This window comes from Thamnophis sirtalis, unplaced genomic scaffold, assembly GCF_051295495.1.
Source record: "Thamnophis sirtalis isolate CommonGarterSnake01/CBP01778 unplaced genomic scaffold, rThaSir2_p1.2 scaffold_3, whole genome shotgun sequence".
In the NCBI taxonomy this organism is placed as follows: Eukaryota; Metazoa; Chordata; class Lepidosauria; order Squamata; family Natricidae; genus Thamnophis; species Thamnophis sirtalis.
In genome coordinates, this window is record NW_028261383.1 from 38,182,860 (window position 1) to 38,205,162 (window position 22,303).

Consider the following 22,303-nt stretch of genomic DNA (forward strand, 5'->3'; position numbering starts at 1 on the left):
TACATTCAATGTCCATTTCTGATTAAATAATTTCAGCTTGCTCAATAGTTAATACTGTGGGCTAAGGTTCTAGTCTGGGTGTAGTATGCTGAGGATATGGAGCCAGCTTTGTTTTGCCCATAACAAATCCTATGTGACATTGTGTGCTTTAGAATCTATTCCAGTAATGGCGACCCCCGTGCATGCATAACAGATAATTTTGATTGGTTATTTGGATTTCAGCACCCCTTCCCACCCCCCAACCCCCCCCCCCCGGAACCTGTTTTCGCATTGCACACCCTTTCGGCAGCTTTCTTGCATGGAGGACATTCTGCCTCCTCGCTTGGAAAGCCCATGGGGGAAGGGTACCTCTCAACAAGTCAGGAAAGCCTCAGGAGCGTGAAGGCGTCACATGTGCATTGTTTGTAAGCTCTTTGGGAACTACTGTGCTTCTTTTTAATCACTGTACTGCAGTTTGCAAACTACGGTATTGTATTTGTAAGTACAGTTCTTTGCAGAGATAAAGTTTGTTTGCATTTGCTTTGAAACTGCTTGTAGAAATGCTAGCCAGTGTCGTCCCCAAATCTGGGCTCTTGCTTGGTGTCGAAGCTGATAAATCACCGGATACCAGGTGTGATATAGAATCATACTTTTATTTTGGTACTAGGATATAAGGTCCCCGGTACTGAAAAGCTAGAATCTTACAGCAGTTTTTATAGTCAAGGGATGGTCGTGTTCAACCCTTTGCCCTTCCCCTAATAATGCATGCATAACAGATAACTTTTTTGAGACCGCTTCCCTGCAACCCCTCTCCCTCTTCAGTGAGAGAAGACAGGAGATGAGCAAAGCTCTTAATTGTCAAGGCAAAGAAATGAAGACAACACAAAATGTTTTATCAGAATTCATATTCCTCACTCTCACGTCTATTCCATCCATTCCTGGGTTCCATCTCCTCGGATCCCCAGGGCCTCATCTGTGCATACTTCCATCATCTGATCCTTCATTCCCTCTCCAGTACCTTGGGAAGGCCTACTTCACAAAGGTCCTCCTGAGACTATTAAAGTAGAATAAAATATGGATTAAAAATATAAGAATGAAGACATAGCAAAAAAATGATAGTTAGAAGCTTACTTCAAAGAAATGTCATCATTCTCTAACCTAAAGTGACCAGATTTTAAAATTGTTTAAGCGGGATACCATTGATTAGGGGGGGGGTGTTCTTGATTAAAATTTTTGCCGCCTGGCGCTGCGGCGGAGGTGAAACTGCCAAAGCTCCCGCTGGCGCCCCTGCCCATGGCAGTGTCAGTGCTGCCTCCCTCCCCCTCCACTCAGAGCACCTGAGCTGGGCACCGCGTTACCCCTGCTGCCGCTGCCGTCTCCTCCGCTGTGCTTTTGAGAAGCCTTAGGGCCTTTTATTCCTGCTCCCACCCTCTCCGCCACCTTCCTACTGGCTCCCGTGGCCAGGAGGGGGCAGGGGTAATGCGATGCCCAGCTCAGGTGCTCCGAGCGGAAGGGGAGGCGCCGCTGCCACGGGCATGGGTGGCAAAAGTTTTAATCAATAACACCCTCCCATTCCATTCCCAGGCAGAAGAAAGAGACTCCGGGGAGGAGAGCTTGGCCAATCATTGGAAGGCATTTGAGAAGGAGAAAAGCAGGCAAGGAAACTTCTCAAGAAGTTCCAGAAGTAGCTGCTTCTCCTCTGGGCTGGAGGGAGGGGAGGAGATGGAAGGAAGAAAGGAAGGAAAGACGGGAGGGAAGGAAAGAGAGGAGGGAGGCGAAAGGGAAGAAGGGAAGAGAAGGGAGGGAGGGAGGAAGAACCCAGCTTTTCCGAGAACGGTCTGCTCCAGGCCGGGGAGGGCGAACCAATAAGTTTAGACGGGACTTCGCTGACGGTTGCAAAGCAGCCTTCCCCCAACGCCCCCCCACCCTTTCAAAAGCCACCCCCATTGCCAGCCTCTCCCAACCAGATCCCCGCCTGCCTCCCCTCGGCTCACCCAGACCAGGTTGCTGAGGTGGCTTGCACGGCGGCCACCGGGGTGGTGGGGTCCAGGATGGCCTGGCTCATGTGCCCACAGAACCAGGCTTGGCGGAGAGCACTGGGTGGTGAAGTCCAGTGTCTCGGCAAGGCTCGAGTGGAGGGTTTCCCTTCGCCCCACCCTCCTCGACCTGTCAGATTGCCCCCCCAAAAGCTGGCCTCGCCTCTTCTGCCCCCCCTTTTCCTTCTTGCCCCCACCCTCGAGTGCCCAGAAGTGCCCCTCCCAGGAAGGAGCCTTGCCAGGCCCAGCCTGGCCTCACCTCATCCTGCAATTTCTTGCCGATGTCGGTGGCAGCGGCAGCCGCAAGACCTCCTCCTCCTCAGCCGCCGCCATCTTGGCTGCCCCGTCCCTCCGAGCCCCCTCACTATGGCTTCCCTCAGGCCCCACCCCGCTCTTCCCTCACCCTCATGCACCGCCGACGCCCTTTTGCCCACTCACTCGCGGCAAGCGCTTAGAAATTATCCCGTCCGCCCATCCGGGGGGCTCTCGCCCTTTGTTTACTCTCTGAAGGGGGAACAGTGAGAATGAATTCCATTTGGAAGCGCGGGAACCCGATTTGACATAGGAAAATTCACCACACCCGTTCCAGGACCATACGGCAGCAATTAAGCAAATGGTGGGGATGCTTCATGGGGGCAGGGGTGGGTGGGAAAAGAGCTGGAGAGGGCCGCCAGCCAATAGGGATGCAAAAGGGGAGAGGCATGGCCCCGAGCAACCAGCCAATGGGAGGGAGCAGCTCAGGCGGTCTCTAATGGAAACTCTCAGCTAGAATAGTGAGAAGTCACATGTGGATTTCTTAAAATCTTTGGAGTCAAACTGAGATACTACTTGTCATGCATTCTTTTAAAAAATCGGGACTTTTTAAAAACGCCGCAGGACGCCGGACAAATTGTGAAAAATTGGGACTGTCCCACCAAAAGCGGGACGTCTAGTCTACGAATCATGTTATGGGAAATAAGACTATGGGGTGTGCTGAAGCCCTTTCCACACTCCATGCATTTACCAAATTTTTCTGAGTATAAGAAGTACCTTTCCCCCCGCCCCCCAAAAAAGAGGGTGAAAATCTGTGGGTCTTATACTCCAAAAACTATGGTATATGGCTTCTCCCCTGTGTGGATCCTTTGATGGGATGTAAGATCACTGCTTCTTCTGAAGCCCTTTCCACACTCCATGCATTTATATGGCTTCTCCCCTGTGTGGATCCTTTGATGGTTAATAAGGTGAATGTTTTGGCTAAAGTCCTTTCCACACTCCATGCATTTATATGCCTTCTCCCCTGTATGGATCCTTTGATGGGATGTAAGACCACTGCTTATTCTGAAGCTCTTTCCACACTCCATGCATTTATATGGCTTCTCCCCTGTGTGCATCCTTTGATGGGATGTAAGTTTATTGCTTTTTCTGAAGCCCTTTCCACACTCCATGCATTTATATGGCTTCTCATATTGTTGTAAATTTTTGTGTTTTTTAACTTTTACGTGGGGACTGTTTGGGGGAGTGCATGGGTATGTATGATTCGGAGGACCTGCCGGGAGATGCGGGGGCCATGGGGGTGGTTGAGGGGACCAGAGACACGGGAGAGGGTCGGGGTATTACGGTCGTAACAGGGAGGGGCAGATATGGCGGGGACTTTAGGGCTGGCCATTACCGGGGAAGGAGGGTTCGCTACATCACAGAGATCCCTCCTTCCGGCCCTATGAGTCCCACTCCGAGACCAGATGGCGCAAGTAGTCAGGACCCTGGACTCAGGCTGCTGTCGCTAAATGCCAGGTCTGTGGTACATAAAGCTCCTCTCGTCCGGGACTTAATTTTAGACGAGAGGGCAGACCTGGCATGTATTACTGAAACCTGGCTGGGCCCAGAGGGAGGAGTCCCCCTTGTAGAGCTGTGCCCAGAAGGATTTCAGGTGCTGCACCAGCCGAGAGCCCAGGGAAGGGGTGGGGGTGTGGCCGTTGTTATCCGGGAGTCGTTAGTTCCTCGTAGGGTCCCTGCTCCGGAGCTTGTTGGGTGTGAGTCCCTGCTGATAAAGTTGGACCTCAAGGGTCAAGTGGGTCTGCTGTTAACGTACCTGCCTCCCAACAGCGTTGCAGCAGCCCTCCCCTCGCTCCTCGAGTCGGTAGCCGAGCTGGCAATTGAGTTCCCTAGGTTGATGGTCCTGGGGGACTTTAATTTGCCTTCGCTCGGTGAAAACTCTGATGGGGCGCAGGAGTTCATGGCTTCCATGACAGCCATGGGCTTGACCCAAGTAATTCGGGGCCCAACCCATTCGGCGGGTCACATGCTCGACCTCGTATTCCTCTCGGAGCAGTGGATTTGTGATCTTGGTCTGAGGGGTAACGACATCATACCCCTGTCGTGGTCAGACCATTACCTACTGAGGCTCGACTTCCGGAGACCAAACCCCCACTGTAGGGAGGAGGAACCGACCAGGTGGTTCCGCCCCAGGCGACTTATGGAACCGTTAAGGTTCCAGACAGAGCTTGGGGTTATTCCTGATACTTTCGCCCACAGTCCAGTAGAGACTCTGGTTGCTGCCTGGCACTCAGCAGCATCGGAGGCCCTCGACCGGATTGCGCCACTACGGCCCCTCCGAGGCGGTGGATCCCGGAGACCCCCTTGGTTCACCGAGGAACTCCGGGAGATGAAGCGCCGGAGGAGATGCCTAGAGCACCGATGGAGGTCCGATAAGTCCGAATCGAACCGAGCAATGGTAACCACCTGCACCAAGGAGTACACCAGGGCACTTAGGGCAGCGAAAAGATCTCACATAGCCACCTTGGTTGCGTCCGCTGAGTCCCGCCCAGCCGCCCTGTTTAAGATAACCTGCTCCCTATTAAATAAAAGGGAAGCGGAGGAACCCTTGCAGGGCAGAGCTGAGGATTATGCCCAATTCTTAGTGGACAAAATTGCTCAGTTTCGGTCGGACTTGGACTCCATCCCCGCAGTTCCAGCCGAGGCACAAGAGGATCAGGTAGAACATCTCTGGGTTGAGTTTCAGGATGTTACCCCCGGGGATGTGGACAAGGCCATGAGGGCTGTAAGTGCCTCCACCTGCGTACTGGACCCGTGTCCCTCATGGCTGGTTACTAACAGCAGTGAGGTGACACGAGGCTGGATCCAGGCGGTTGTGACCGCCTCTCTTCGGGAGGGGAACTTCCCCGCCGCACTGAAAGCGGCGGTGGTGAGACCCCTCCTAAAAAAGCCATCTTTGGATCCAGCTGTTCTTAATAACTATCGCCCAGTCTCCAACCTTCCCTTTCTTGGGAAGGTTGTTGAGAAGGTGGTGGCCTTTCAGCTCCAACGGTCCTTGGATGAAGCTAACTATCTCGACCCCTTCCAGTCAGGCTTCAGACCCGGTTACAGCACGGAAACCGCTTTGGTCGCATTGACTGATGATCTCTGGAGAGCCAGAGATGGAGGATATTCCTCCATCCTGGTTCTCCTTGACCTCTCAGCGGCTTTCGATACCATCGACCATGGTATCCTTCTGCGACGACTGCGGGAGGTGGGAGTGGGAGGCACCGTGTTGCGGTGGTTCTCCTCCTACCTCTCGGACAGGTCGCAGTCGGTGTTAGTGGGGGGGCAGAGATCGTCCCCTAGGCCCCTAACATATGGGGTGCCTCAGGGCTCGGTCTTATCCCCCCTACTATTCAACATCTACATGAAACTGCTGGGAGAGATCATCCGTAGGCACGGGATCAGATACCATCAATATGCGGATGATACCCAGTTGTATCTGTCCGCCCCGTGCCACCTCAATGAAGCGGCAGACGTGATGAACCGAGGCCTTGAGGCCGTTATGGACTGGATGAGGGTTAACAAGCTTGTGCTCCACCCAGAAAAGACCGAGTGGCTGTTGTGTTTCCCTCCCAAAGATTCGACCAATATTCCATCACTCAGGCTGGGGGGTCAAATTTTATACCCCTCAGAGAGGGTTTGCAACTTGGGAGTCCTCCTGGATCCACAGCTATCGTTTGACCACCACCTGACGGCTGTGACCAGGGGGGCATTCACCCAGGTTCGCCTGGTGCGCCAGTTGCGACCCTACCTGAACCGGGAGGTACTCACAACAGTCACTCGGGCCCTTGTGACCTCTAGGCTGGAATACTGCAATGTGCTCTACATGGGGCTGCCCTTGAAGAGCATCCGGCGACTTCAGCTAGTACAGAATGCGGCTGCGCGAGTGATTGTGGGTGCACCTCGGTTCACCCACATAACACCTATCCTCCGCGAGCTGCGCTGGCTACCTGTCGATCTCCGGATGCGCTTCAAGGTGCTATTAGTCACCCATAAAGCCCTGCATGGTAGTGGATCCGGATACTTGAGAGACCGCCTCCTGCCAATTACCTCCCTGCGACCAATTAGATCTCACCGATTGGGCCTCCTCCGTATTCCATCGGCCAGCCAATGCCGGCTGGCAACTACAAGGAGGAGGGCCTTCTCGGTAATAGCCCCGACCCTTTGGAACGAACTCCCTGTGGAGATTCGTACCCTCGCCACCGTCCAGGCCTTCCGCACAGCCTTGAAGAACTGGCTAGCCCGTCAGGCCTGGGGACAAGGATAGTTGCCCCTCCCGAATGATGAATGTATGTTGCTTATTACTTTTATTATATGTGTCTATGTCATTGTTGTATTTTCCCCTCCCTGATTTTATGTGAGCCGCCCTGAGTCCCCTCAGGGAAAAGGGCGGCCTACAAATGTTAATCAAATCAAATCAAATCAAATCAAAATTCTCCCCTGTGTGGATCCTTTGATGGAATATAAGTTTACAGTTTCTTCTGAAACCCTTTCCACACTCCATGCATTTATATGGCTTCTCTCCTGTGTGGATCCTTTGATGGGTAGTAAGGTGAATGTTTTGGCTAAAGTCCTTTCCACACACCATGCATTTATATGGCTTCTCCCCTGTGTGGATCCTTTGATGGGTAATAAGTTTGCTCTTTCGACTAAAGCCCTTTCCACACTCCAGGCATTTATATGGCTTCTCCCCCGTGTGGATCCTTTGATGGGATGTAAGTTCACAGTTTCTTCTGAAACCCTTTCCACACTCCGTGCATTTATATGGTTTCTCCCCTGTGTGGATACTTTGATGGCGTGTAAGATCACTGCTTGTTCTGAAGTCCTTTCCACACTCCATGCATTTATATGGCTTCTCCCCTGTGTGCATCCTTTGATGGGATGTAAGTTCAAAGCTTGTTCTGAAGTCCTTTCCACACTGCATGCATTTATATGGCTTCTCCCCTGTGTGGATCCTTTGATGGGATGTAAGTTTACTGTTTGTTCTGAAGTCCTTTCCACACTCCATGCATTTATATGGCTTCTCCCCTGTGTGGATCGTTTGATGGGTAATAAGGTTAATGTTTCGGCTAAAGTCCTTTCCACACTCCGTGCATTTATATGGCTTCTCCCCTGTATGGATCCTTTGATGGGATGTAAGACTACTGCTTATTCTGAAGCTCTTTCCACACTCCATGCATTTATATGGCTTCTCCCCTGTGTGCATCCTTTGATGGGATGTACGTTTACCACTTGTTCTGAAGCTCTTTCCACACTCCATGCATTTATAAGGGTTCTCGCCTGTGTGGATCCTTTGATGGGATGTAAGATCACTGCTTATTCTGAAGGTCTTTCCACACTCCATGCATTTATATGGCTTTTCCCCTGTGTGGATCCTTTGATGAGCAATAAGGTGACCGTTTTGAATAAAGCCCTTTCCACACTCCATGCATTTATATGGCTTCTCTTTTCTGGAGGTCCTTTTATTAACAGTTTTGCTTCCGTTTTCATTGCATTTATTTGTCTTCTCTCCAATGTGAAAACTTTTCTGTGATTCAAGAGACCCATTTTCTTGAGAAAGTGTGAACATCCCACTGTATTTTTTTTCTCTGTCTTTGTCCATATTGGCTGCTCCTTTGGCTTGTGATGGAGAGGGTCCATCTACATCTAATGTCTCTTTCAAGATTCTTACACCTTTCTCAATATATTTCTTCCTTAGTTTTTCTTGTTGATCAGAAAAGTTCTGCATCTTGGTAACAATCGAAGGACATGAGCTTTCCTTATTCCAGTTATTCAACAGGTTTCTCTCCTGCCTTTGGAAATCTGTTTGAATTGCAGGTTTCTTCATTGCATCTCCTTTTCTGAACACTTTGATTGGTTCTGCAGAGTCTTTATTATAATTCTCATTATCACCTTCAAAGGGAATGAGAAATGAAAGTGGGAGAAAGGTTAGGGGAAAAAATCACTCTGTCAGAAGTCATATTGATTGCCTTCAGGTATTGTGCCAAATTCTAATATATACTGCATATTTGTATCCTAATATTGGCATGGTATAGAAATGATAGTATCTCTTTGGATGAGGGATAAAATCTTGGAAAAGACATTTAAGTCAAAAAACCTGAATGGCAACTCTTGATAGGAAGCATCTGGGCCAAAATCGTTGAAATCTGTGTGATGAAATTTGGCATTACCTCAAACCAAGGAATTATTTTGTCATAAAATGTTTATATAGAAATATAAATTAGATAGGATATATCTAAGCAAAATGCCATAAACCTATTTCCTTCCTAGGAGCACTAGAAAAACAAAACTTTCCCCTCTCTGAAGATATCAATTTATAAATGTTTTCATAAGAACTAGCTAATGGCATCTAACTACAAAATGTCTTCCTGAATTCTCTGCCTGGAGAGTAGGAAACTCTTACCAAGAGAGGCCACATTCTTATAATTCTCCAGCATGACTTCCCAATGCAGAACTTTTTGGTCAGGATCCAGTTGAGACCACTCCTCCTCGGAGAAATAAACTGCCACTTCCTCAAAGGGCAGAAGAACCTCCTGAAAGGGAGAAAAAAATACAGAACAGACCAAGGAAGAACTGCAGGATTTTTCCTATTATTAAGAATTTCTAAAGCAAACATAGACATTAAGATAAATTGCTATGTTGAGGAGGATCCAACTTCGTGACGATATAGACGTTCAGTCTCGATGCTCTGAGACCGCAGCCAATACTTTTGCCACTGGGTGGTCCAATCGGACCTAAACCTTCTCGAAGAGACAGTGAACAGGAAGAATACATCTTGCTGTGTTCAGGGACATCACAAAGTCCCTGATCGATGCAAGAGTTCTTCAAGCTAGCAACAATAATAACCATTTGACAACTTTGACAATCAAAGATAAGCTAATTAAGGAAACAGAAAAAGAGCATCGAAATTACATGAGAGATTTTATAAGCAAGGAGTTGCTAAGAGGAGTCCATACAAAGTTGATTAAGGAGATGATTAGAGGACTGACACCACAAATGGCAGAAGATATGGGCTGTTTTGCTACTGGAAAGATACAGGTTGATAGATGGAAAAGCACAATTTAAAACTAGTTAAACTTAGTGAAATTTAGTGACAATAGATATAGTTAAATAAATAATTGATAAAGTTACTAATGTATACAATGTGTAGTGTTATGATAAGTAATAATTAGATATGAATATTGAATGGTACCCATGAAAGGAAGATTAGAAATCTTTTTGGATTATATATAAAGGTTAATAAAAAAGAACTAAGTTAGATACAGTTAAAGTCTTGATTATTAGGGGGAAAATGTTATGATACAGGATATAGTTAAATAAAGGAGGGATAATGGTAACAACCTATATATAGGTATGGGAAAAACATAAGGAAACTGTATGTAAACTGTAAACTGGATTTGGAAAGGAGGATCAGAAAATGTTGTTATTAAATATTATGGATGTTTTGCTGGAATAGGATATAAGGATTCAGTGTTAATGGAGGATTTTGGAAATAGTAAATGAAATGCCAGTATGTGATTATGTGGTAAATCTTGGTATATTTTATGATGAAGGATGTTTAAACAATTATTGTCAAAGAAAATGGAGGAATGATGATGGTAAGATGTATAACTATCTGAGTTAAAATACTTCAGTTAATATGAATTATGTTTGTTGACTGAGGAAGAGATGCACGAAAGTCTTTATGAAACCAACTGATACACTTTCTACAGTATGTAAAGAAGGATGTGTTGTGTTTGTTTTGAAAATAAAAAATAAATTATTTTTAAAAAAGGATAAATGGCTATGTTTAGTAAGGATCTGTGGTTTAGATGACAAAATTGACAGAACAAAAAGCATTTGATGAAAGAAAGATTTTACGCCGTTTTTATCAACTTGAATGATTCTGTAGGACTTTCAGTGCCATTCAAGTTAAATTAGCCCTGTTTTCTTCTGGATCAACTGATCTACCAAACAGCCAGCAAACCCTCATCAAAATACTATTCATTCTGGAAGCAGGAGCCAGGTCACGATGTTACAACGTGCGGTCTCAACACTCTGAGACCACCGTTGACACTTTTGCCGCTGGGGGGTCCACTGAGACCTAAACTGTCCTGTAGAGACAGTGATCAGGAAGACAAAGTCTTGCTGGTCTCAGGGATATCGCAAAATCCCTGTTAAACCCAAGGGAAGTGCTTCAAGCCCGCTGTGAACAGGCAGCCCTAGGCTGATAAAGTCGGGATGCTCTGGGAGGAAGGAAGTGAAAAGAGAAAGTGAGTCCATTGGTGAGGTATTTTTTTCTATTTTGCTAAAGACTGCCCAAAGAAATATTTCCTTAAAGCCAAATTGATCCTTAAACAAAAGAATTGAGCTGCGAAAATAATCCTAATGGGATCGCTGTGGAAAGGGTTTTTTCCCCCTTTTTCATTGTAACTATTTTTTGTGGATTGAAATGTTCATCACATTCTCCATTTCTCCTCTTAAAGTGAACGGATTGATTTTTTTTTTTCTTCTGCTTCTTGTTGCTTATTTTTTGACTTCTGGATTAAAACCTTCCTTTTTATTTTAACAGTTCTTCCTACTATTTGTTATTAAATCACACTAAAAGCAATCTAAAGAACTTTGTTTCCTACAGAAGGTGAAAATTAACTGCCAGTCGAAGGTGGTTTTTTTTCTGAAACAACGCATCTCTTTCTTTATTTGACTTTACTAACTGCAGCTGAAGGGTTTGCAACTTGTTTGCAGAAACTGATAAAAAAACCAAGGGCACCAACTGTTTTCACAGGTGCCTCTGAGAACTATTTTGGCAGAGAAAGAAAGAAAGAAAGAAAGAAAGAAGGAAGGAAGGAAGGAAGGAAGGAAGGAAGGAGAGAAAGGAAGAAAGGAAGGAAGGAAGGAAGGAAGGAAGGAAGGAAGGAAGGAAAGAAAGAAAGGGGGGGACAGAACCCTTCCCCTTTGAAGAGCATAAAAGAACTTGTGTTTAAGTCAACTTAAATAAAATAAAAGCTAAGAGAAGCCTGGAAGACTAGACTGGCAGTCATTATTGGGGTTTTTTTTTTCTTTCTCTCTTCTTTTTTGGAAACATGGATCAATACTTAGATGAGGAAACCTTAACATTCCAAAATATCTTGGCTGGAATTCAAAATCTATTGGAAGGATATGGGAGAATTGAGAAAAAACTGGAAAGACTAGTCTTCCTCACAGCAAAAGATGATAGGGTTGGAGCCCCCAAAATTAAAGGGGAGAATGAAGATATAGAAGATAATGATAAGAAAATACATGAATTTAATAATGGACCTATCCTGTTCATCCTCAACACCTTCATGAAAGTGCTGGGAGAGCTCAACCAGGGGTCTGTGTGGTGTGCCATCAATACCCAGAGACTCTGCTCCTCCTCAAATTGTAAGGAAGCTGCTAGTAGTCTGAGCCATTGGCTGGACAGTAAATAAGAAAATGAAGAATGTTTTCCATTGAAGACAATTCTTAGCCTGTGCAAAGCTGGATTGTTTGGCCTCCAAATCCAGGCAAAAGTCAGAAGAATTTACTTTCTAAGCCAGCGATGGTGAACCTTTTTTGGCTCGCATGGCATAAGTGGGGGGAGCGCAGGGGGGTCGTGTGCAGGCGTGATGCACCCATAATTCAATGTGCACCCCCCCAGTGCGCATGCGTGCACTACAGGCACTCCCCCCATTTTTTGCATGCTTTTTTTGTCCTCCCCGGGCTCCAGAGGCTTTATAGAAGCCTGGGGAGGGTGAAAACAGCCTCCCCCGCCCCCCGGAAACCCTCCGGAGGTTTCAGAGACCTTCAGGAAGCCTCTGGAGCAGTCAAAACGAACATCCGAGCAAACTGGAAGTGACTTCTGGTTTGCTTGGAAGGTCGTTTTGAGCGCTCCGAAGGCTTGAGGGATCTTCAGGAGGCTTCCCCGAAGACTCCGGAGCAGTCAAAACCTCTGAGCAAACCAGAAGTCTGTTCCCAAACTTCCGGTTTGCCCGTAGGGCATGTTTTTTTGCACTCTGGAAGCTTTAGGGAAGCTCATGAAGTCTCTGGAGGGCCTCCCGAGGGCGGGGGAGGCTCTTTTCGCCCTCCTCAGGCTCCTATAAAGCCTCTGGAGCCTGGGGAGGGCGAAAAGCGGCTTTAAAAAAGGGTGAACAGCTGACTGGTGCATGCATGCGCACTGGTCAGTTGACAGGGCAGCGCCTCGCGTGCCCTGACAAATGGCTCTGCGTGCCACCTGTGGCACACGTGCCATAGGTTCGCCATCACTGTTCTAAGCTAATAGGTCCTTGGCTAATTATTCTTTCAGAAGACTTTTTACTTGCAGACGTTTCTATATTTCGACTAGCCTGGTATTTGAATAATCTTAACTATTAACCATGTATTTTTCTTATTAATGATTGTAAATGAAGCATTGGAAAAATGGAAATTTGCTACTTTGAATATTGAAATATTTTTCAGGTTCATAGCACAAATTCAACTCAATTAATTACAAAAGGGGCACCATTTAGGATAGGGGGTAGGGTAGGGTAAGGTAGGATAGGGTAGGATAGGTTAGAATAGTTTAGTTGGAAGGGACCTTGGAGGTCTTCTACTCCAACCTCCTGCTTAGGCAGGAAACTCTATACTGTCATGTTATCCCTAGTCCTTCTTTTCATTAAAAAAGACATACCAAATTCCAGCAACCGTTCTTTATATGCTTTAGCCTCCAGTATACTTTATTGGTCTTCTCATCTAGGAAGGACAGATGCTCACTTACTTATTTTAACTTGTGTTCCTAATCTGTTTTTTGTGGTGCTGTTTTTGATAAACTGGACTGTTTTTTTCCTTTGTGTAAAGGCGGATGAAAAACATGAGTTAAGTAGTTCTACTTTCTCCCTGTGCTTGTCACCTTCTTCCCACTTTCTGCCACCAAAGGTTCAATTGTGTCCTTGACTTCTTTTTAGGTTTAACATGTTGAAAGACACTTTTTTTTGTAACAAACATTACTTCATTAGCTTTCCTCACTTCATCTTTGCCTTAGTTATGTGCCCCTCTTTCCCTTTTTTTTACTTGTCCTTTTTGTCTTTCAATTTATAAGAGTTCTTTATGCAGACATGTTGATTTCTTTTGAGAGCTGTTATTTGTTCTTCTTCATTGGTTTTGTGCTAGACTGGGCTTTTATAATCTCACTTCTCAAAATTTCCCAAGCTTCTTGAGTTGTTTTCCCCTTGAAGATTCTCATCCATGGAATAATTCCCAAACTATCTCTAAGTTTATTGAAATTAGCTCTTTTAACATCAAAGACTTTGTTCTATTGCTCGCATAATGTGGAATTCCAGTATTGTATTATCACCCCCCCACAAGATTCCTTCTATCATTTCATCACTGTTAGTGAGAATTAAGACCAATCTGATTGACTCCCTGCTCTACTTGTTGGGAAACAAAGTTCTCTTGATAGGTTTATCAAGAATCTGTTTGACCTTCCACTTGGTGCAGTTTGTCTCCCAGGATGTCAGGGTAGTTAAAATCCACCATTACTTTTTGTGTGTGTGTATAAATGTGTTTTTATTTTCCATTTTCATTTTCGTACAGTCACATATATACTGTGCAGAACCGGGGCCATATAACATTAAACAATAAACACAGCCATTCCTCTTGTCAATAATACCCCCCAAAATAGAAACCCAATGTACCTCTTCGACCTTCCATACACCCTTTCTTTCGCCCCCCTCCAACTTTCCATCTTCCCTCCATCATTCCCCTCTACCCTACTTCCCCTCCCCCTCTACCACTCCTCTCTCCCGGTACACTCCCTTCCTTCCTTCTCACCCTCCCTCCAATCCTCTCTCCCACCCTCTCTACCCCTCTTTCTTCTATCCCTCTACTCCTCCCTTCGGTGTATTTCTACTATCTATTAATATATTCAGCTTGTCCTATTTTTACACTGGAATTAAAGAGCAACAGTATACAAGTGCAATCGCGTTACTTTGAAATCTAAAACATACTATATATCCCCCTCCCCCCTCCCCCCCACCTCCCTCCCCCCCCAACTTCCCAGAGCCCGTACACGGTGTAGATTTTTAACAAACACAGTCTAAAATATATTAAGACAAAGGAAATAAAAAAAGAAAGTCAATAACATCTCTGCGTTGAACTCATGGTAGTTAAAATCCACCATTACTATTGTGATGTGCTTCCTACATAACTTAGTTAACTGACTAGCAAAAAGTTCATCTATTTACTCTGGTTCGGTGGCCTATACCAATGTTATCCCCCCCCCCCCCCAATATTGACCCAATTCAAGGCAGTTTTCAGCATTGTTGTGCTCTATTTCTGTAGAGAAGTATTTCTTATATATAGTGCAACTCTACCAACTCTTTCATTTGGTCTATTTTTTAAAAAATAATTTAAATCCCTCTAGCTGTATGTTTCATTTGTAGGTTTCATCCCATCAAGTTTCCATAATGGCAACAATATCATGTTTGCCCTCATTTACTTAAATTTCTAATTCACCCTGTTTATTCCTCATACTCTGTGCATTGGTATATACACATTTGCGTCCATTTTGACTGACCCTGTGATTACTGTCTACATAACCTGTGTTGTGTCTGACTTCCCCTACTTTCTCACCACCTGTTTGATTGCAGATTGTATGGCACTCACGATTAAATGCTTGATTTTGCTTGACAGCAAGGTTGATATTCTTACCCACACAAACATCTATGTTATATGCACTATATTAATCTATTAATTTTAGATTGTTGGGGACAGAAATGTTCTGTATCAATTAATTCTCTGTCGCCATTGTTTAGTTTAAATGTTTATCCAGAGAAACTGTGAATTTAATGCCATGTAATCAATTTGTTTGATGGACGCAAACTATCTCTTTTGTACAGTTTTTCATAGGACAAGCTGCAGACATCATGACTAATATAAAGAATTCTGTAAAACATTATTTATTGAAAAGTTGGGAGAATAATTAGCAAAAAGAATTTTCTTTTTAAAGTATTAGTCTTAAAAAAAATCCTAAAAGGAATATCCAACCAAAAGAAAAGGGGAAAATGGCAGGAGACAGTACAGGTAGTCCTCAACATACAACATGTTTTAGGGATTTACAATGACAGTGACAAAAATGACTTATGCCTGTTTTTCATACCTACGACTGTTCCAGCATCCCCATGGGCACCTGATGAAACTGAATCACATTTATAACAGTTGCAGGGTCCCAGGGTCATGTGTTCCCCTTTTGTGAACCTTTGACAAGCAAACTCATTAGGGAAGCCACTTAACAACCACCATACTTCTAACCTCCGTGGTTCACTTAACACCTGTGGCAAGAAAGGTCGTAAAATGGGGCAAAGTTCACTTAACAAATGTGTCACTCAACAACAAAAAATTTACGCTCAATTGTGGTCCTAAGTCAAAGACTACCTATAATATGTACAACGGCTGATTTCCTGAGGGGAAAAAATAGAAAACTAGTAAATCAAAGTTATTCTCATACCTGAGTTGGAGGTTCAATCATGGTTTCTGCTCCCCCTAAACAAAGAGTCGACTTCCTTCTATTCTTCCCTGTGAGAGAGACAGAATTTCAAAAGGCATAATTAATAAAATGGGAGGAGGTTTGCTATAGGGGAGAGGACACAGAGAAGATGAGAAAGTTAGGATTTATCAAAGGAGTGGAAGGACCTTATATTACCTCCTGAGGTATCCTGAATTGGATTTTCCTGAGGGATCCCCCTGAAAGACAGTTCTTGAGGGAGATTTGACAGATGCCTCTTTCTCTCAGGATCTCTGATCTCCATTGCGAAGGACTTGAAATAGGATCCAGGAAAAAAAGAATTAATGGACATTACACATCATGAAGTGGTGTGTAACTCTAGTTAACACCTGATAAACTGCCAAACATTTTTCAAATCTCAAAGGAATTTCAAATACATGTTTGAAATGTAAATATAAAAAAGTAACTTTTTACCAACTCTGCGGGACTTGTAACAAAGCAAAGAAATACTGGGATAAGATTTATATTGTACTGCAGAAGATTCTCAAAGAGGGCATGAAAATCAAACCAGAGACTTTTCTTTTAGGTTTAATAGAAAAAGGGATGGAAACTACATATATAACTTTGCTGTTATATATGTTGAGAGCAGAAAGGATGCTCTTTGCAAAGCGGACGGATATTTTAATAGCCACAAAGGAGAAGTCGTTGGGAAAACCGATGGAAGAGATTGAAAAATTAACTGCTTTAGTTAAAGAAAAGACCAAGCCAATCTTGCTTCTACTTTGGAACCAATGCTGGGTTTTGTATTGAAACTTTGATTGAGTTTTGTTGATTACATAAGTTTGTTGTTATATAGAATTTGCTAGTACATATTAAGTATGTAAATGTAAGACATTGAACTTGTAATGTTACCATTTATTCGACTGTGCTAAAAAGATTCAGATTTTCAATGATTTTCTTTTTCCCCATTTACCCTACACTTCTTTCACTTCACTTCCCACTTTCCTACTATTTTCATTTTCTTGCATTTTATATCTTAATAAACCTACAAAAATTTGATACAAAAATCTGAACATATTATTATATTCAGGCCCAAGAAGAAGTCCTCTCACCGGCAACTCAACCTGCTCCTTCTTCTCCTCTGCCTGGCTCAGGAGGAAGCCTTCCACCAGGGCCACCGCCTGGGAGCTGGTCTCTGCTCCACACTCCCGCACCCAGCTCTCCATCTGCAGGGGCAGAAGGGCCAGGAACTGCTCCAGAACCACCAGGTCCAGCATCTGCGCTTTTGTGTGCTTTTCTGGTCCCAACCATCGACTACAAAAGAAGTGGAGCCGACTACAAAGTCCTCGGGGACCCTCATCCTCCTGATATTGGATGCTCCTGAAATTCAAAGCCTGAATTTGTGAAACGATGGTTCCTTCTTCCAGCATCTTCTGCCCATTTCTTGCCCAGATCTCCCCACGGATTCCAGACTGGGCATCGGAAGGGTCTTTTCCAATTCCCTCACTTGCTAAAGGAAGGCGAGCCATTCTCTCTCTGTCCTGTAACACAATTCCAAATGGGTGCAATGAAACCTGTGTATCTCCAAATGCTTTTTAAATTCATAGCAATGTTCATTTAGCCATGGGAATACCAGAACAAGCCATTAAGCCCTCCTTGCCAAAGGGATCATTTTTTTCTCTACATGAAGATCAACAAATGGCCTCAATTTTGCAATTTTCTTATAGAAGAACGAATAAATCTAAGCTAGTAGATCAGATCATTTATCAACACTCATCCCCACAGAAAGAAGCATTTTTCTGACCTGTGAAGTGGTGACTTTCAGCAAGAAGATTCAGTCTATATGGGCATTTTGGATAATTTAAATTTCTTTTTACTCAAAGGGAAAGACTTGCATTTTAAAAATATAGCTCTACGTTTACCTATAAGCAGAGTACACACAACATACAACATACAAAAGCCCAAAGCATGAAAATTCAGTTCACAAAAAATGAGGTGCCAATCCTTTGACCCTGGTCCATTTCTCTTTCTCCCTTCACACCGGGGGTCAGGTTCACACAATGTGTCCTAAGCACAAACAGGTCAATCAAATCCAGGCGTTCAGTTCCTATGAAATATAAAGGATTAAATGCACACAGCTCAATACGATGACGTGATTGACTACCTTCCTCAAACAAATTGAGTTGCAAAAGGCCCCAAGCTGAGTTTAGTGTCATCCAGCACAGAGTGAGAATTAAAAGTTGTTTTTACTTCCTGCTTGAGTTTTGCCATACAAGCTCCCGCTCTCCCCTATGCAGGAGCTATTCTCACGAAATGGGGCGCTCCCTTTCCTTTCTGGGATCTGGAATTCTTCCTGAGGGCAGCATGCATCTTCTGGAGCTCTCCTTTGTTATCACCATGGAAAAGGGCGGCAGAGAAACATGGGAATCTGGGGTCTCCCGCTCCTAGGATTGACTTGGTATATATATGCACACGCACAGTCTCTCTCTCTCACACACACACACACACAAACACACAGACAAACACCTACCTTTGCCACCTCTTTCCTTCAAAACGTCCTTGCAGCCTTTTTAACTGCCTGCGAAGCTTAAAGGGTTAAAGAGAGAGAGTCCAGCAGCTAGAAAGGCAAGACTTAGTGACGTCACTGCCTTCCCAACCTGCAACAGCGGCTCAACGCTGAAGCGCATGCGGTTCCTTTCTCTTTGCAGAGGAAGCCTCGGATGGGTTTTCTGTGCATGGAAGGTATTCATGGAAAAAGGAGAGATGGTGCATTTCCCATGCAGGGCCAGGAGGGGGCTCTCTTGAGAAAGCCAGGAAGCCTTCTCAACCTCCTTTGGACAATGTTATAATTTACTAAAGAATTTTGTATTTAAAGTAAGGTGACCAGATTTTCAGATTGGAAAAGAGGGACGCCCTTTACCGGGGGATGGGGGGGGGGCGCTTGATTAGCTATCTCTTCCTTCCTTTCTCCTTCCATCCTCTCTTCTTTCCTCACTCACTCCCTTCCTCCTTTTTTCTCTTCCTTCCTCCTTCCATTCTTTCAGCTTCATTTCTTTTGCCTATCTACCTTCTCTGTCTTTCTGCTCTTTCCATTTCTTCGCTTCTGTTCCTTCCTCCTTCCCTCCTTTCCTATTTCTTCCTTCTTCCTTCTGCCTATCTACCTTCACCTTCTCTGTCTTTCTGCTCTTTCCCTGTCTTCCCCTTTCCTCCCTCCCTCCCTTCTTTCCTTTCTAGTTCCATCTTTTCTTCTTTCCTCTCTCCCTCTTTTTCTTTTTTCCTTCCTTCCTCCTTCCTCTTGCCTATCAACTTTTTTTATTTTTTTTCTTACATAGACGACACATACCCACAACAATAAAAACAAAACAAAAAGAAAAAAACCCATCATCACATATAGCATGTCATTTGGTTACAAGTGTTTTAACATTTATCATTCTTATACATTTATTATTTCATTTAATAGGTTATAATATACAGTTTGGGTTGCTTTGTTTACTACCCCTTCCTCCTGTTATAACACCACCTTATTTTCCCTTTCTTTTCTCCCTCCCTTCTCTACTTTCTTCCTTCCTGCTCTCCTTCCCCTTCCTTCTTCCCTTCCCTTTCTCCTACTCCTGCTCTTCCTCTTCCCCTTTCTACCCTCTCTCCCCCTCTTTCTCTCCTTTCCATCCTCCTCTCCTTACCTCTTTCTTCTTTCCATCTTCCTTTCATTCTCTCCTCCTTTCTCCCTTTCTCCCAACTCCCTTTCTGGGAGTTGAAGTCCACACACTTTCAAGTCTCCAAGGTGGAGAAAAACTGATCTATCTAATTAATATAATTATTTCTCCCTCTCTTTTTCACTCTCTCTCCAGCGCACACACGCAAATGCATAGGGCAGCCCACCTCACACACAGGTAACCCCGGGCGGCTTACGGGAATGACCTGGTACCATAGAGCTCCAGGAAATACTTGGCTAGTGAAATCGCAAGTGTTCCTTCCTGGATTTTCCGGAGGGGAGAGGCACGGAGGTTGGAGGTTGGCTCGTGTGGAAAAAATAGTGGTAAAGTTTCTTTGAAAAATATTTCCCTAGGACTAATTTCACCATTTTAATTTGCTCAGTTCTTTGTATTAACATCTGCATCATTCTGTATTGACTTGGAGTGCTCACTTGTGCCTGCTGGTAAGTGAGCTGGGGTTTTTTCTTTTATTTTTTTAATGTATTTTACAATAATATGTTATTTATTGTGCATAGGATTTTTTAAATTAGTTTTATTCTGTGTGGATTCTTTTTTTAAATTGTCTTAGACTATTTAAAAAAAGATTCTATCCAAAATAAATTGAAGTGAAACCATTTTTAAAAATTCTATGCACAATACTTTGAAATGTTTTACTTCAATTTATTCTGTGTGGATTCTTTTTTTAAATTGTCTTAGACTATTTAAAAAAAGATTCTATCCAAAATACAAAATACCAGCTGCAGTTATTCACTTAAGAACTGTGGCAAGAAAGGTGGTATAATGGGCTTAGTGACCAAAGTTACAATGGCATTGAAAAAAGTGACTGATGACCATTTTGCACACTTAGCAACCATTTTCACACTTAGCGACCATTGCAGCATCCTCATAGTCACGTGATCAAAATTTTGATGTTTGGCAACAGATTCGTATTTATGATGGTTTCAGTGTCCTGGGGTCATGTAACTGCCTCTTTTGTGACCTTTTGACAAAGTCAAATAGGGAAACCAGATTCACTTATGCTACCAACTTATCAGCTGCAGTTATTCACTTAAGAACTGTGGCAAGAATGGTGGTATAGTGACCAAAGTTACAATGGCATTGAAAAAAATGACTGATGACCATTTTTCAGACTTAGCGACCATTTTCACACTTAGCGATCGTTGCAGCATCCTCATGGTCACGGGATCAAAATTTTGATGTTTGGCAACAGTTACAATTTATATTTGTAAATTGTAGTTATGTTCAAATAAAAAAATATTACAATACTATTTTTGCGTTGTATGAAAATTTTTGTTGCTCCGAATAAAATTTTTAATCAAGCCGCACCCCCCCCTCCCCGGTCAAAGGTGTCCCTCTTTACCAATCTGAAAATCTGGTCACCTTACCCATGACCTTCCTTTAGCAGCCAGCCCATCATTCCCCCACTTTGAATCTGAAAATGATTTAATTTTCCAAGATTCACCCAACATCAATATCTGCTTACTGGGAGACCCTGTAGTTTGCTTATAGGTGGAAAGGCAAACAGACGGCATTGTAATGCAGAACAGGTGATTTATGAAAACAATGACTATGCCTGCCAGGGTCATTATTAGGTTAAATCAGTGAACCATCCGGTCATTCAATGCCACTAGTCTTTCCATTCATCCATGGGGGGAGGGGGTTTGCAGCTATCTTTGCAATGTGTGTAGTTCAGCTGTGGAATTCCTCCGATTTGTGCACACGACATTGTCTAAGTAGTGCACACACATCTCCTTATGATGCCAATATCATATCGAGAGCCATTCTATTCTGAACTGTCATTGTCGGAATGGCTTCTTGTTCTTTTGCTGCAGCAATAGAAACTCCCCAGTCTCATTAGCCAGGATTTCCTCCACTGCTTGTATATGATACAAAGCATTATTGAGGGACCAGAGCTCACGGAACAAAGTAAGGGGTTGGTATTCTTCAAGTACTTTCGGAATTGTTCAAGATTCCTATGGTTTCCAATCTTTCTTTCAGGTAAAGTGGGCATAATATAGGTGGGTTTGAAGAACACAGAAACATAACAAATCATATGGTCTCATCCCGACAGTTGTTAAGTCTATTTGTCTTAATATCTTAGCCTTCACATACAGAGATGCACTAATCAGCTAGTGGTAATAATTGGGTAACTCCTAATTCTAGTGTGGGTAGCCACAAATACCTTTTGTGGAAATGTTCTAATTGAGAAAACACCTATGGGAGATCACAGTTCTGCTCTCACACAACTATGGTTCTGGAAGCTTTTGATTCCAGAACAATAACTTAAGTCCCAGTTCTTCTACTGAGAAAGTCACAGGCTGCGTAGTCCAAGAATCAGGAAGGGCAGATCGTGGGTATTTCTTCACTCTGGAAGGGATCTATCCAAGATGCCAGGCCTTCCACTTTTAGTACTGTATAGGTGGTCTGAAGCACTTGAAACGGCCCCTTCCACTGCTGATCCAAGGAGATTGTTGGTCCCCACGTCTTTACAAGCATCCAGTCTGCAGGCTGAAATGGATGCACTAGACGATCTAGTCCTGCAGAAAGAAAATTCATAACCCCAGCAAGTTGCCTTACATATTGGTACAAGGTCAGTTCTCCCACCAGTGGGATGGACCTCTCCTCTGCCTTTAAGGAGGGATGTGGTCGCCCAAAAAGGGCCTCAAAGAGGCTCAAGCCTATTTGCTTTCAAAGTGCAATGTGAAGCCCCAACAACGCGAGTGGCAAAGTTTGCGGTGAGGACAGGTGAGCCTCCTGGCATAGCTTAGCTAGCTGTTGTTTTTGTAAATCATTACAATTTTTCCATAGGACGAATTCCCAAG

General features: G+C 44.1%; 2 protein-coding genes across 2 annotated transcripts in view; both read right to left on the reverse strand.

Annotated features, from left to right (window-relative positions):
- The window catches only part of LOC106543884 (uncharacterized), an 80,586-nt gene that overhangs the window by 49,728 nt on the left and 8,555 nt on the right, over positions 1–22,303 (reverse strand). The window contains 2 exon segments of the mRNA XM_087708199.1: positions 3,119–3,458; positions 6,752–7,717. Of these exon segments, the coding sequence (XP_087564325.1) occupies positions 3,119–3,458; positions 6,752–7,717 (1,306 nt within the window).
- LOC148047933 (zinc finger protein 202-like) lies at positions 8,328–17,420 on the reverse strand. The gene is made up of 5 exons (XM_087711143.1): positions 16,854–17,420; positions 15,967–16,084; positions 15,772–15,839; positions 8,716–8,845; positions 8,328–8,458 (listed from the first exon to the last, which is right to left on the reverse strand). Exons 1-5 carry the CDS (start codon positions 17,295–17,297, stop codon positions 8,328–8,330), a joined length of 891 nt encoding a protein of 296 aa, XP_087567269.1. The 5' UTR covers positions 17,298–17,420.